The sequence below is a fragment of the Cylas formicarius genome, unplaced genomic scaffold, assembly GCF_029955315.1.
Source record: "Cylas formicarius isolate icCylForm1 unplaced genomic scaffold, icCylForm1.1 PGA_scaffold_4__25_contigs__length_36172078, whole genome shotgun sequence".
In the NCBI taxonomy this organism is placed as follows: Eukaryota; Metazoa; Arthropoda; class Insecta; order Coleoptera; family Brentidae; genus Cylas; species Cylas formicarius.
In genome coordinates, this window is record NW_026844334.1 from 15520282 (window position 1) to 15534319 (window position 14038).

Genomic DNA, 14038 nt, shown 5'->3' on the forward strand with positions numbered 1-14038 from the left:
TTTTTCAAGACAAAGAATATGTGGCAGAGAAAACTGTAGCTAGCCCAAAACTTGTCTGATTGCCATTAGTCAGTTTATTTTTATGCTCCAAGTGCTTTTTAAATGTTACCTTCGGTATGCTGTTCATTCCACAAAGTTCGTTTAAGCCATAATTGTTATTGCGTTCATAGGCTAATACTTATCCAGCCAGATTCACTTGTCATTTTACTTTTCTTTTCAATAGAAGGTATTCTGCAAACAAGAAGAGAAGGAATAGAGCGGGTACCCCAAATTGGACCACCAACATTTTCTGCGTAGAAAATTGTACAAAACTTAAATAATTGTTTTGGTTTGATTTAATTTAACAATGCCAAACGATACATAGAAAACTAAAAACATAATCTTCAATGGTCGCCTAATTTTCTGGTTTTCAGGTTCTGGTCCAGTTTAAGAAACCATCACTTTTATACATGTTTTTTATTTTACTTCGTTATCGGTTAATCATCTCTAAATCTAAATCATGTAAATATTAGTGAATTAGTGAAAAATCAGTTAAAAAAAAAAAGAAAAACAAGTAAAAACATGTTTTTCATTTTTCAGAAACTACAATTCACTTCATCTTTCTAGGAAGACAAATAAAGAAAAGAGGATTAGAAAACAATTTTACCTAGTTACTACATTGTTAAATTTAACTTTTAACTTTAAAATTGTTCCCATGTAAGATTTTAAAAACGGTTCTTTAGTCCAAACATATGCCTAAACTGCCTTTGCGCCTAGCTGTCAGGGTTTAACTATAAACGCGTGCATTTAAACGAGTGTGTGGATCGAAATTTCCGGGATTGTAAACTCCGGACGCATTAAACCCGTCACACAATTAAATAGAATATTTAATAATTCGTAGAGAGCGAGTATTCGTTTTAATCATTTTTAGCCGCGGGTGTTCAGCAAATGACCGGTTTGTTTCGTTTGTCACATACGCCGGCGTGAATTACTGGAAAACAAAGCTGATTTATTCGACGGTTGTATATGGGACCGATCCGATCGGTCCCATATACAACAAAAATTTAAATAGTTATTAAAAAAAAATCTGTAGATAGAAACCACACTTGCACACAAACAGTTGCAGCTGCAAGATTTTGTGCCTCACCTAAACTATAGGATTTTACTTTGCTAACATATAATAGTATATTATGCAACAAGTGTGGTAAACGGCATTTGACTCACGAGTTTATTTGACACGAGCGGAGCGCAGCGGAGTGAGTTTTTAATAAACGAGTGAGTTAAAAATTTAACGAACGTGTTACATACTGTACTTTTTCTACGACCGTTAGTTTTTGGGTACATTTTCGCAAAACAACACAAATACATTCACTGACATGACAAACGTCTAAATTCAAAGCGTGGGAAATATCTCCTAAAACATCCGATCGCTCCCAAATCCGTGCGGTAAATTCCCGGAAATGTCCAAACTGGCTCGGTTTCGTGGGAAACGAAACTGACGTGGTAAAGTGATGCTTGCCGCACACTAGATCGGTGGGTAATTAGGTATTTTACAGACGGGAGTAGAAAAAAAAGTTTACCGAACGTGTTGCATACTATACTTCTTTTCTACTCCCGTCTATAAAGTACCTAATTACCCACCGATCTAGCGTGCCGGAGGCGTCGCTTTTCGACGCCAGTTTCGTTTCCCACCGATCCGAGTCACTTCGGACATTTTCGGGATTTCACCGCACCGGTTTGGGAGCAATCGGATGATTTCGGAGATATTTCCCACGCCTTGGATTTGACGTTTATCAATTCTGACGGCCATGTCAGTGAATACATTCGTGTTGTTTTGCGAAAATATACCCAAAAACTAGTGGTCGTAGAAAAAGTATAGTATACAACACGTTCGGTAAACGCTGCGCTCCGCTCGTGTCAAATAAACTCGTTGGTCAAATGCACTTGTTGCATAATATACCGTTCTACTACCGTTAATTTTTGGGTACATTGTCGCAAAACGACACGAATACATTCACTGAATGTCAGAACGTCAGAATTGACAAACGTCAAAATTGAGTTCGTGGAAAATATCTCCGAAAACATCCGATTACTCCCAAACCCGTGCGGTAAAATCCCGGAAATGTACGAAGTGGCTCGCATCCGTGGGAAACGAAGCTGACGTGACGCTTTCCGCACGCTAGATCGGTGTGTAATTAGGTATTTTACATACGGAAATAGAAAAAAATGTAGAATATATATTAGGTTATTTTTTTTAAATATAAATATGGCCTTTCTGGAAAAACAAAATGTAACCAATAGAAGAACTGTAAAAAAGCAAAGCAGATATTTTGAGTGAAGACCTAACTAGCTCGCATAACAGGGCTGTTGTATTGTAATTTACAAAGTTTAATTTTAAAGGGTCAAGTAAAACAAAGTAATTTTGTCTATATGCCGACTTTCGAGGTTTTTTTTTTTCAAATTAATTCATTATTGTATTCTAGTGGTGCTCAGTGGTGGCGTAACTTGAACTTAAACAGTTTCATTATTGGGAATTGTGTTAACAATAGTTCAAGACAACGATTTTATACCATGCTGTACTGAATAAAGAGTATTAATAGGTGAATATTCAATTAAAAACACATATATTTTATACACAGGTAGTTGCTAATGCTGGTTCCAACCTTTCTAAAATTATTTTATATTATGTAGTGATAAACAAATTACATTTATATTTATTTTACATAAACCAGATTTTATAAAATACCATTGGTGTGTCAACCAAATTTATGGAATCCATTAGGAACATAATTTTTTACACACAGAAATTAAGTCTTGAGCCGAGGTAATATAGTTAATAAAACGTACTAATAACAGATTATGAATGTAATTGCGTTTATATAGGTGAAATGAAGTCACGTTAGCCCCTAAGAATACTAATGATGATTTGGCAACGATCCCAATGTTGTAAAACTGGCTATATAACGCTTGTTTGTTTAAATTGCAAGGAGCGAGGAACCAGCATTAAGTGAATAAATATGATACTCTTTATTTAGTGTTCATGCGCTACAAAAACAATACCCTGACAATAAGTGATGGACATAAGATCGAAATTTCTAATTAACTAATAACCATTAGGCATTGGGGCAAAAAAAAACGCATTTATTTTGGCTAGTTTTTGCGGTGTCTGCTGTTACAACTAATAATTCCCCTCTCTAAAATTGTAAAGCTTTGAGTCAGTTCTACTTTAATTGAGGTCACATGTTAAATATATGCTAAATACATTTTAGACGCACAAGCTACAAGAAAAGCTGATAATATTGCTACTCACAAACACTCGATACAAAAAAAATTATAACATGAACTTTGCTATTGTGCTTAATTTTTCGGTTCTCTCTATTCGCTACAAGAACGTTATCAACTAACTTCAAGTTATAAATAGAAATGCATTTCAGAACTTTAGTGTCTCCTTGAAAGCTGTTCGTGTTTATGTTGGAAGCAGTAGCGAAATTATGTTATTTTTAGTCCTAATATATGACAGCTTAAACGAGAAAATCGGAAAAACCTTAAATCTTAATTTGTTGGTATACTTCTCATACATCTATATTTTGTACATCAATAAGATGAAGTGAGACAAATCATGCGAAATATCGATTAAAATATTTAACGTTAATGTTAAACTCCACACTTTCCGTTTTGATCAAATTCAAATCAAAAGCGTTCTTCCTATTGAATTCGACAGTTCAATTTTTTCCCGCTGTCGCATTCGGTTTTGAACTATGACTATGCTATACCGACTCTTATCATTCTTACAAAGTAAAGAATGACAATGGTTTATGTTTAATTTACTGGTGTTATATTTAGCCTCCAGGATTGTTGACAATCCAGCCTTTCTCTGTAACATCTGCGGTTGTTATGGGTTTAATTTCTTTTAACTTGTAGGAAACAACATTACATCAAAGACTATTGAATGTCGCACTGTAATTCTATGTACGAAAATCTCAAAAGCATATATTTATGAATAAAAACCTTTGGCCAATGTTAATCAGACCTTTACCCAATAAATTGCAAGAAAAATTATTTGAATTTAAAAGGTAATAGTTTCTGAATAACAGACAGCTCGTTTTTACAAATTACTTCGCAGCGACGGCAAAAACTTTATTGTAGAGACCTTTTCTATAAATTCCTCTTTCCGATTCAAGCGCTTTATTTCCAATAAGAATGCGGTCAGATCGAACTGTGACGATTTTGAATTAAACGTTCTAATTTCGTTTTCTTTGAAAGCAATTTTTAGTATTTTCAAAAGGGTTATAAAATACCCGATTAAAGTTTGCGAGCATTATTATAAAAACGATCCCCTTCAGCGTCAAGCAAATTTCTAGAAAGTGAAAGGGATTCCACAATGTTATTTTGCAAACATCCACCTTGCCTTGCATCTGCATAACATGAACCAACCGGTCAAGTGCTCTCAATTATTATAATCGAACGAGGCGTTACGTAACAGTGAACCTACGTCGATCAAATTTAGTCCACGCCTGTCCTTTCTTCGAATTTAAGGTTGGTTTTCTCTTAGCCTGATTGATAGCCGACAAAATACCTACCAGAAAAGCACTTTCGAAATCAAACGTCGAAAAATAAACTTTTGACATATCTCTTAACTCTACAAGTTATTCCGAAACAGCACAGGAAAAGGAAACTTTTGAAAATTGTTGGGATATGTTTCAAAAAACTATTTCAGTGTCGAGAAGCGCTGTTGCCGGTTTGCCCGTTTACTTGTTAATATTTCTTTTAGTAGATTCGATTAACTGAGACTTCTCCCAAGAGTATTCAAAACTCTATTTCTGAACCATGCCACATGGACATACAAAAATTGATATAGTGTATTACTTTGGGAAGAGAGTGATAAACTCAAAATAAAAAATTTCATAAATATACGTTCCCATATTCCTTGGGATTAAACTTGGATGACACAATGATAAAAAGTTTGCACTTTGAGCTTCATCAGCTGATTTTTAACGAGAAAAAATATATTTTAGTAATATTAAAACATATTTTTCGTAAAAAATGTTCGCAAATTTATTGTTTTATAAAAAAAAATTATTGCCTACCAGAAACTTTCAATCAGTAACACGTACTGTATAATTTTAATCAAAATAATTCTCTTCGACCACTATTATTTTTAATAGATGCTTAATATCAATATAATGCATCGTAATAACTAATAAGTCTACTAATGTCCTGTGAATTTGTTGATATGCTAGAGTTTTTTACCTTCAAAATAAGGCATGTATAGGGTTGTTTTGTGTTGATAATTTTTTTGTGTATTTGCTCTTTAGAAAAGGGATTAAGTGCTTTTGAAAGATTTTAATAATATATTATGCAACAAGTTTAACAAACGACACTTTAGTTATTAGTTCAGTGTTTCAAATCTACCAAAAATCTTCGAACGCTCCCAATAAAGCTGCGGCTATTTTAGATTTAAAATTTCTAATATATTTCTAAATATTTATAAAAGCTTTTTGTAGCTCGTACCAGTTCACAAATCACACAGTGAGCATGAATTTGGCAAATATTTCTTTTTATACCAATTATCATTAAGCGGAAGGCTAACTCCAAATTTGGAAAAATATGTTGTATTGTAATATATTATAATTACACTGCCTTTAACGCTGATATTAATTTTATACATACTTATTGATCACAAAATATTTGTATAAAGTGTAAATTTATTAGTAAAAACAGGAGATGGACTTTTACCCAATCACGCATTGCTATGCGTCTCAAACGTGCATGCCCCGAAGAATTTTAATAAAGCGGGACACGCCCGCTTTCATTTGTCTTAACCTGACCTTGACATCAATTTCCAGCACACACGCACGCAATCTTCATCCGCCCAATGAAGTTGGCTCTAATTACGGCCTGTTTTGCCCAGTACCGGTTAACATTTAAACAAAGATGTTGATATTTCGACGCCAGTACCACTTCGGTTAACAAAGGGCGTGGGCATTTCGAAAAGTAAAATCGGCAACAAAGCTGTAGACAAAAAAATAATAATAAATCGAAAAACTACTAAAAAAGACGAGCGAATGTTCTTCGAAACTTCTAGTCGATAGAATTCCTTTTGTAATTCTAAGCATTAAATTTTTTTTCGATGTAATTTTTGCTAACCCCATTACAAATTTATATTTCAACACTTAGCAGAACTATAATTGTATCTACTACTAAAATTTTTATATTATTTATTTTCTTCATTAATTGTAACTATAATTGTGTAATGCTTTTTTCTTCTTCTTTTTTCCTGCACTCTAACATCCCTGTAAGTCTGATCACGCGTACGTTTAGGTCATTCTTCGGCAAGTATGGAAATCGGGCCTTTTTGCTATATTCTTTAGAGCGAGGCCATTTATCTCCAATAACTCTTTTCCTACGGGCTCGCAGATATAAAAGAGTTCAGTTCAGAGTTAATTGGCCAACATGAAAAATGTCCTGTTTCTCCCTCGTTCCAAAATAACCTACACTCAGAAATCTTGCCTGTCTGGCAGAATGGGCCTACCGATGCTGATAACGTTGGAGCCTTAAATCTCTATTTCCGTTTTTTAAATGAAGATAAATTTGCCGTTCCCTATCTTTCGCTCTAAATTGAGTAAAGGAAAGAAACCCATAGACAATCCGGGTCCTTCTCCTTTTGACGTTTCATATAAATTAATTAAATGTTCGGTAGAACAGTATGTTTGCAAATGCCAAGTACAGTTCTGTACATTTTAAAAACTGAAAGGGAGTATTTTTTTTTATATTCTGAACCTCCGAACAATATTATGTTGGAATTTTATGCTGTGCAAAGATATTTTCTTTATAAGTCGCGTGTGTTTATACAACTGTTCTTTGCAGAGTGTGTTTTTTAAATAAAACCGTTTTAGTTTCTCTCCGGGTGTGTGTGTGTGTGTGTGTGTGTCTGTGTGTGTACAATTTGCGTGCTTGGAATTGAGCCTCTCACATTTTACAAACCTCTGGCCTCTCACGATCTGTTTTTTACTGTATACTACTGATACTTTTGTATTCCTAATTATTTGCCAGGCATATTTTACGTCACCCATTCCATTAAACAATGAAATACATGTAGTCTGGAATATTATGTTCATTTCACTTCGATTAGGGCAGCCAATTCAGTACACGAAGCTAAAAATAAAGTTCTAAAATAAAAAGCATTTTTCAATGTTGCATGTAGGCGTTTAACGATACTCAAAATTTCCGCCGCTGTGACTATTCTATCCTAAACGACTTACTAAACAAAACCATCTAGAGGAATATATTGCAAGCTATTTGCCTTCACAATTACGAGGAACTGAAAAATGGAAGACAAGCAATTTGGCTTTCGTAATAGAGTTGCCCTAAATATATGTTGTCTTATCTTGATCGGCGTTTTCGAGTATAAAATTTATGTTTCTAGAAAGTCTCTAATATTTTTGCTAAATTAAATGATGCGAACAAAACAAAAACATTAATGCGGTAATATATCTTATTTAGTTGATTATAAGTGCCGTAAAAGTGTCTTAAATAGATATTTTAATTTTAACTATGATATAAATGAAATAACAGGATACAAAAGTCAAAGCGAAGAACGTGCATACATTTTAACATTATATTAGAAATTTTAGACAATACAAAATTTTCATCTAAAGTAAAATTTGAGTGACCCCGGATTTTTTTACTTAACTTTTAATTTTTGTAGGTCTAGATCCAATGTACCACAACCGCATCGAATATATATTTATTTTTTAAACAGAATGTTGAAAAAAATATTGAAAATTAAAAACATGAAGTAAAAATTAAAATTTTAAATACTTTTTTTGATAGACTGTTATTTAAATAAATATAAATAACAAATTTTTCAATATACTTTTAAAATGCAACTGTCTACTTCTAGTATAAGCAAACGCGGTTACAAACTTGTAGCTAAGTCACATACATATGTGAAAAAAAAGAACATTAGATTGAAAAAACTGTTTTATACTCTTTCTATTTGATAAAACTGCGGTTAATATTTTTAAGCTTTTTATTTGACATGCGGGATCAATTAAAATAAAATAAAAATGTTTTAACAATAGGAATTTCCTTTTTTATTTCTTAAAATTTATGTCACCATTTTAATTAAATCTAACATATGCATTTTCGACCGGAAGATTTTTGATTAAATTATTTGATATAGTCGATTTTCAACGAAAGTTTTTATTAATTTTATTACAAACTTTAAATTCGGAAAAAAATTCCAAATACGTTATTTATTATTATCTAAAATTTTACATTGATAATTCTATATATCCACAATAACGGCGTACATAGGAATACAAATGACCACCAATTTTCTCGCTTCTTTGATTTGTTTATTCTCAGATACAATACTTCCCTTGTATTATTCTGAAACGAAGAACTTGAAATAACAAGTGCCAATTAAAACGACTTTTGTCATCAAAAGTTGTCAAACCATTAAACAGCAAACATTTTATTCACCGAATTCAAAAGCAAAATGTACTATGTAGTTATTTTACCCGGAAAATATGTTGCTGTTATTGTATGAACTACTCTGCAAAAAGTTGCACGTTTTGCTTCAATCTTGTGCGTCCGAAATAAATACGCCATGAACGTGATTCCAAAAAGGAAATTTGTGTTGTTGTCAAACAAAATGTTATTCAATAAACTCCAATAGTTTGTGAGGCATAATTTTATTTGTTGAGAATTGTATGGTGCAGGCGTAATTTGGTTGAATTTAACAATTTGAAAAATGCATATTACGCGACTTTCATGTTGTTCATAGAGCTACAGTAAAAAAACACGACTTAATTACATAACATACTGCGCTGCGTCGTGATTTTTATAAATATTGCTAATTGCTAATGCATTGCAACCGCTTAATTTTTCTATAATAAGGCAAAAAAATCTAAGCACATATTCGACATACCTGACCCGATATAGCGATATACTGTGATCGTCGACATTACCTTCACATAAACTTCATATGCTTGGCTTTATACATTCGTGTATGTAATTTTTTAATGAAGAAATTTAAATTAAATAAATACTCTGTAATTTTAGGAAAGAGGTAAATAAAATTTAATATTAGATTTTTTATTCCGCAAATATGATTTGTATTTACTAATCGGATTTGTCGGCGCATTATTTTTTAGCAAAAAGTTGCAGGTTTTGCGTCATTTATATATCCGAAATGTATATGCCATGTTTGTGATTTCTGCATTGTTGTCAAACAACATGTTATTCAAATAGCAAACTTGGAAATCCAATTTGTCAGCTTTTGAAGCGTAAACTACAAATGTTGATTGGTTGCAAATTATGTATGGTATTGAATTATAGAAATACGATTCCCTGACTAAATAATTTTGTAGCCGAGATACAGTAAATAAAAAAGATTTTATACGTTTCACGCTAAGATGAAAGCGAGACACTTGAATTTGGAATAGTGGTTAAGATGTGTCCCATAAGGAATCTCCAGTTAAAGATCGCGACTTTGATAAAACACGCTAATATTTAAAAAAAATCCCCTGTCAAAGGAATCACATTATGAGTTCAGGAGAATTCGATAAAAAAAAATATTCTCTTACGTGAAATTTTCTTTATGTATTTCAGACCGGCAGCAATATCATCACGACGCTCGGCGGGCTAGAGAGAGCAAGCCGGGAAAATATATCCTACATTCAGGTAAGAAAAGCAAACATTTTCAAGATTTATTACCTGCTGCATTGTTCATCTTGCCGATATGCCGGGACCATTATTTAATACGTAGTGATCGATTTAGACAGTTTAGTTATAGTTATAAAGTTGTTTTTTTTTAAATTTACTGATTTTTATCGTAGTAACTACAGCAGTGTAAGTTTTTACATGCCTACGCCAAAGGTCCCAATAAATAATTAGAAACGAATATGGCATAACATTAAAGAAAAGTTTAAATTAAGCTGTATCATAATCCATTAAAGAAATAGTCAAGGTCATTTCTCAATTTATATTATTTTGGCTGGTTTTGAAAAATATATGTGTCCGCATGATATCACTAAGATGGCGAAAAAATTTTTCAAATTTTTATTTATCAGTTGTTAATACTTTTTAAAAGTATAAACAGCAAATTTTTATTTTCTTTTATAAAATTGTGAGAATTATAATTACTCACAATCGAAACCCGCATAAAATTAATATTAGTAACAGTGAACTCGATCTAAACTGGGATGGGCCCGGCTAGTGATAGGAATAATAAAGTTTGCTTTTTTCATGATGATTTGTATAAACGAGAGAGTGAAGGTGTTCTCTTTGTTTAATTATTGTATTTACCGACATAATTCCTACTCAAATCATTTATATTTGATGATCGAAAAATGTTTAGTTTAAGTATTTGTAGTAATAAAAATTATAATAATCTTCTCAAAAAACCTCCGAGAAGGCTCATACAAATTTTTATGCTTATAGAAATTCAAAATAATTAACACTTTTCTGTTTTAAATAATATTTTTTATTTATAGAAAAAGTAAAAAAAAAATCTGTTTAAATTTCTGTGAGAACTAAATAAATCATCATCAATCATGTAATATGATGCAATAGTTGCAAATTCTTTAGTTATCCAAAACATTTCCAAATATACATATTACTAAAATTATATGCAACGCAATAATTTACGTTTGAAAATCTGTTTACTAATTAGCACCAGCATAAAATTCATTTTCGCTGCAATATCGGGACCTTTCCAGTTTAGATGGAGCAATTTATATAATAAGCTATGGGGCATATGAGTTCGCGGACAATCTGTAGATGTATATTCAAATGTCCACCGTGTGCCAAATAAAACGATCCACTATACGATCTGGAAACCCATGTATGTTTTATTTGGCGCACGGTGTATACCAACTGTCCTAGTAGGACGGCTTAGATGCCGCTGTGTGCCATTATGATTGATAAAAACTGATAAAGAAAGGACGATCAGACTTCGAAGGAAATATAAGTAAAATTATAAACTTATAAGACGACCTTTGACCTCTATTCAGATGTACAGGAAATTTAATAAATAATTACTTCTGACAACAGCCACACTAAGTTAAAGGGAGATTTCTTGATAAATAGCGAATGAAAACAGTCAAATAACCGCTATTTTTTTTAAATCTAACATTTTGTAATATTTTCATAACTTTCAATTAAATTAGTTTATTTAAATATGTACGAACCGGCGCTAGAACAGGCTTTAACGATTTTCGTAATTCCGAAATCAATGCTTAGTTTCTCCAACTTCTACAGAGAGCGCCACGTTTCGACTAAGCGAGATTTTATTCGAGAGATCGCTCTCTCGTTACATTCGCTTTTCAGCCCGAGCTTTCGACGAAAGATGGCGCACCATTATGAAAGCATTTATGTTCAAATAACCATGTAGACAGCTAAAACTATCAACAAACAATATTTTGTGGAGCTTTATTTACAAACTGATCTGGTTCTATCTTAATATTTTTCCTGCAATTAGTTTTTCTCCTCCCTGTTTCAAAATATCCAATTATATAGTGTTACTTTAAGAGATATTTTAGTCACGGCGTTGTGAGCGATTAGGTGTTTTCGGTAGATTCTAGTCAAGTCTAGTCTAGTATTATGACATTTGTCAGTTCAGTCACTCAGTTAATTTATTCTTGTCGTTTTGCAAAAAATGTAACCAAAACTCGTTTGGTAACACTATTAATATGCTATTAAATATTATTTGCTTTCATCGAATTGCTCGGGTAGCTACCCCGTTTCTGATTGCAGTCCGTGTTAAATTTTACTGTGTTCACTTCTTTTGGTAATTAAACGTTAACATTTTTTTTTAATCTGTTTTCAACTTTGTTTGGAAAACCATGGAACAAACGGATCGTATTAAAAAAAAAACTAACATGACATTGTCGTTATCGAAAAAATTTGGAAGTATCAATTTCGAACTGACAGATTAATCTAAACATGCCTGGCGCTCAAATGCTTAAAATCGGACAATGTGTGATATGAAATGTGTTTTCAAAAAATGGGACAATCCTTGGGGATTTAATTAGAACTGGAAGCGATTTATTTGACAGCAAAAACAGAGTTCGAAATATCGAACAAAGGATTCGAAAATAATGCACTTCTTAAAATGTCAATAAATAAATAACCATCGTTAAGTTTTTGGCTCAAATTAAAAATAATATAGAAAATATGGCCATGTCTACTCCAAACCTATTTTAATGAAATTAACCGATTCTGCCTATTCTTTTATTCATAATTAATTCCATTAATATAAAATGCTGGGAGAGATAGTTTTTTGCCACTGTTTGAATACTACCACTTAATTTGTATATATAGCATTTTTCCAAGTATGGTCCTGATTCCATTTAAATGAAGGGAGGTATTCCACAATATCTTAAAATCGTCCTGATACACAATGCATTTACTGCCTTGTCCGAAATGCAGGAATGGCATTCGTTCATTATGTTGGATCCTCATAAACGAGGGATGTTTTCTAAGTTTTTGGAAATTACCCGTAATTTTAATTATTTTGTAAATTTTATATATTTATCCTAACGATAAACATTTTTTTTACTTATTTATGTCACGTTCTACGTCACTGGGTGCAAAATGCGGGGAATAAGCAATCCACAGAACTTTGGAGACATCCCTTGTACGTTAAGATATGGTCGGGTTCCTTTGAATCTAATGCCCAACAAAACAAATCAAATTAACTAACATTATTCAAAAATAAAGTTTATGTCAAATCGGCATACAATTTTTACTTATGGGTCTAGTTTCCCACCACCCTGCACAACTTTAAATGAGAACTTCTATTTCCACATAACTATAAAGGGTTTAGGGCTTTATATCAAATAATTTCTGTCCTTTGGAAAAACGTATTAACTCTGTCTAAACTGTGAGTCACGGAATAAGTCGTACATGAATAGTCAAACACTTAAAATCGTATATAATTTTGAATCGGTCGTATAATCTGCTATAGTCAGTGTTATAATCTTCTGGAGCAGAAGCGTTGAGGTATATACAGCCCAGAAAAAAATAAAAACAGTACCAAGAGTTTAATAATCATTTTTATAACACTAATCTTTTATATCTACAGGATCGATTAAATGTAACTGAAAAAATCCCTTATGCGAGGTGTGTTCAAAAAGTAAGGTGACTTTTTATTTATCAAAAAGTATTTATGTATTTATCAAAATTAATGTTGTCTCCTTGAAAGTAACGTTTTTGCAATCCTCGAAGCACTTTTGGTAAGCACTTTCTGGTATAGCCTTTACTTTTACACATGACTATTTGAACACACTTTGTATGCGTATTAAGTTATGTAAAAAAATCCTAAAACTTCAAATGTATTAGTGATGTAAGTGTTTGGAAATGAACTACTTAATGAAATAGTATAATGGGCAGTGACTGAGTTTTTGGAGCGACACTTATAATTTTTTTAAATTTTCTGGATTCCTCCTGCGTAGGTTGTTTATAAATTCAAACTTATTGAAGTTTCGTCAATCATCCGACTTCTTTAGTTATTTGAGACTCGCTCGCATTCTGCCGAGGCATGTGTGAAGTTGCTTTGTCTTTGGAAGTTTGTGTGTGAAGTGCATTTTGTGATCGAACGCTTAATACCTCTGAGGTGGAAATTATTAAAAAGAAGAGCAGATCTATGGTGTTTTAATTCTGGGTTCAGTGACTCGGGTTGAGATAGTTTTACGGCTCTAGAAACAAAAAACCGATAACCTATGATTTTTAAGCCGGATGGTGATGTGACAATGCAATAAAATATGGGTGTGTGTATTTAGGTTTTCTGGAAACAGAATAACCCAATTCTATATATCTATCTACAGAATCTATTAGTTTCTAATTCAATGGTAAAACCTATGTTAGGCTATACAGAGTTTCAATGGCTAAGTAAATCTTGGAGAAATGAGGACCATGAGGCCAAATAACAAAAGTATATTTACGATGACTGGTGATAATGGACAACGCATAGCTGTTGCCGACCTTTGTTAATAAATTGGACTGTTACAAGAAAAATACATTCCATATACCATATTAGATGATACTTTTG

At 32.4% G+C, this 14038-nt stretch overlaps 1 protein-coding gene across 9 annotated transcripts in view; it reads left to right on the plus strand.

Moving 5' to 3' along the window:
• LOC132700633 (disks large 1 tumor suppressor protein) overlaps nt 1–14038 on the plus strand; it is a 413177-nt gene that overhangs the window by 267423 nt on the left and 131716 nt on the right. For 8 of the 9 annotated variants that reach the window (XM_060668085.1, XM_060668083.1, XM_060668094.1 and 5 more), the window contains exon 4: nt 9598–9669. The exons of the other annotated variant lie outside the window; for it this stretch is intronic. In XM_060668085.1, coding sequence (XP_060524068.1) covers nt 9598–9669 — 72 coding nt within the window. The remainder of the gene's footprint in view (nt 1–9597; nt 9670–14038) is intronic. 9 annotated transcript variants of the gene reach the window in all.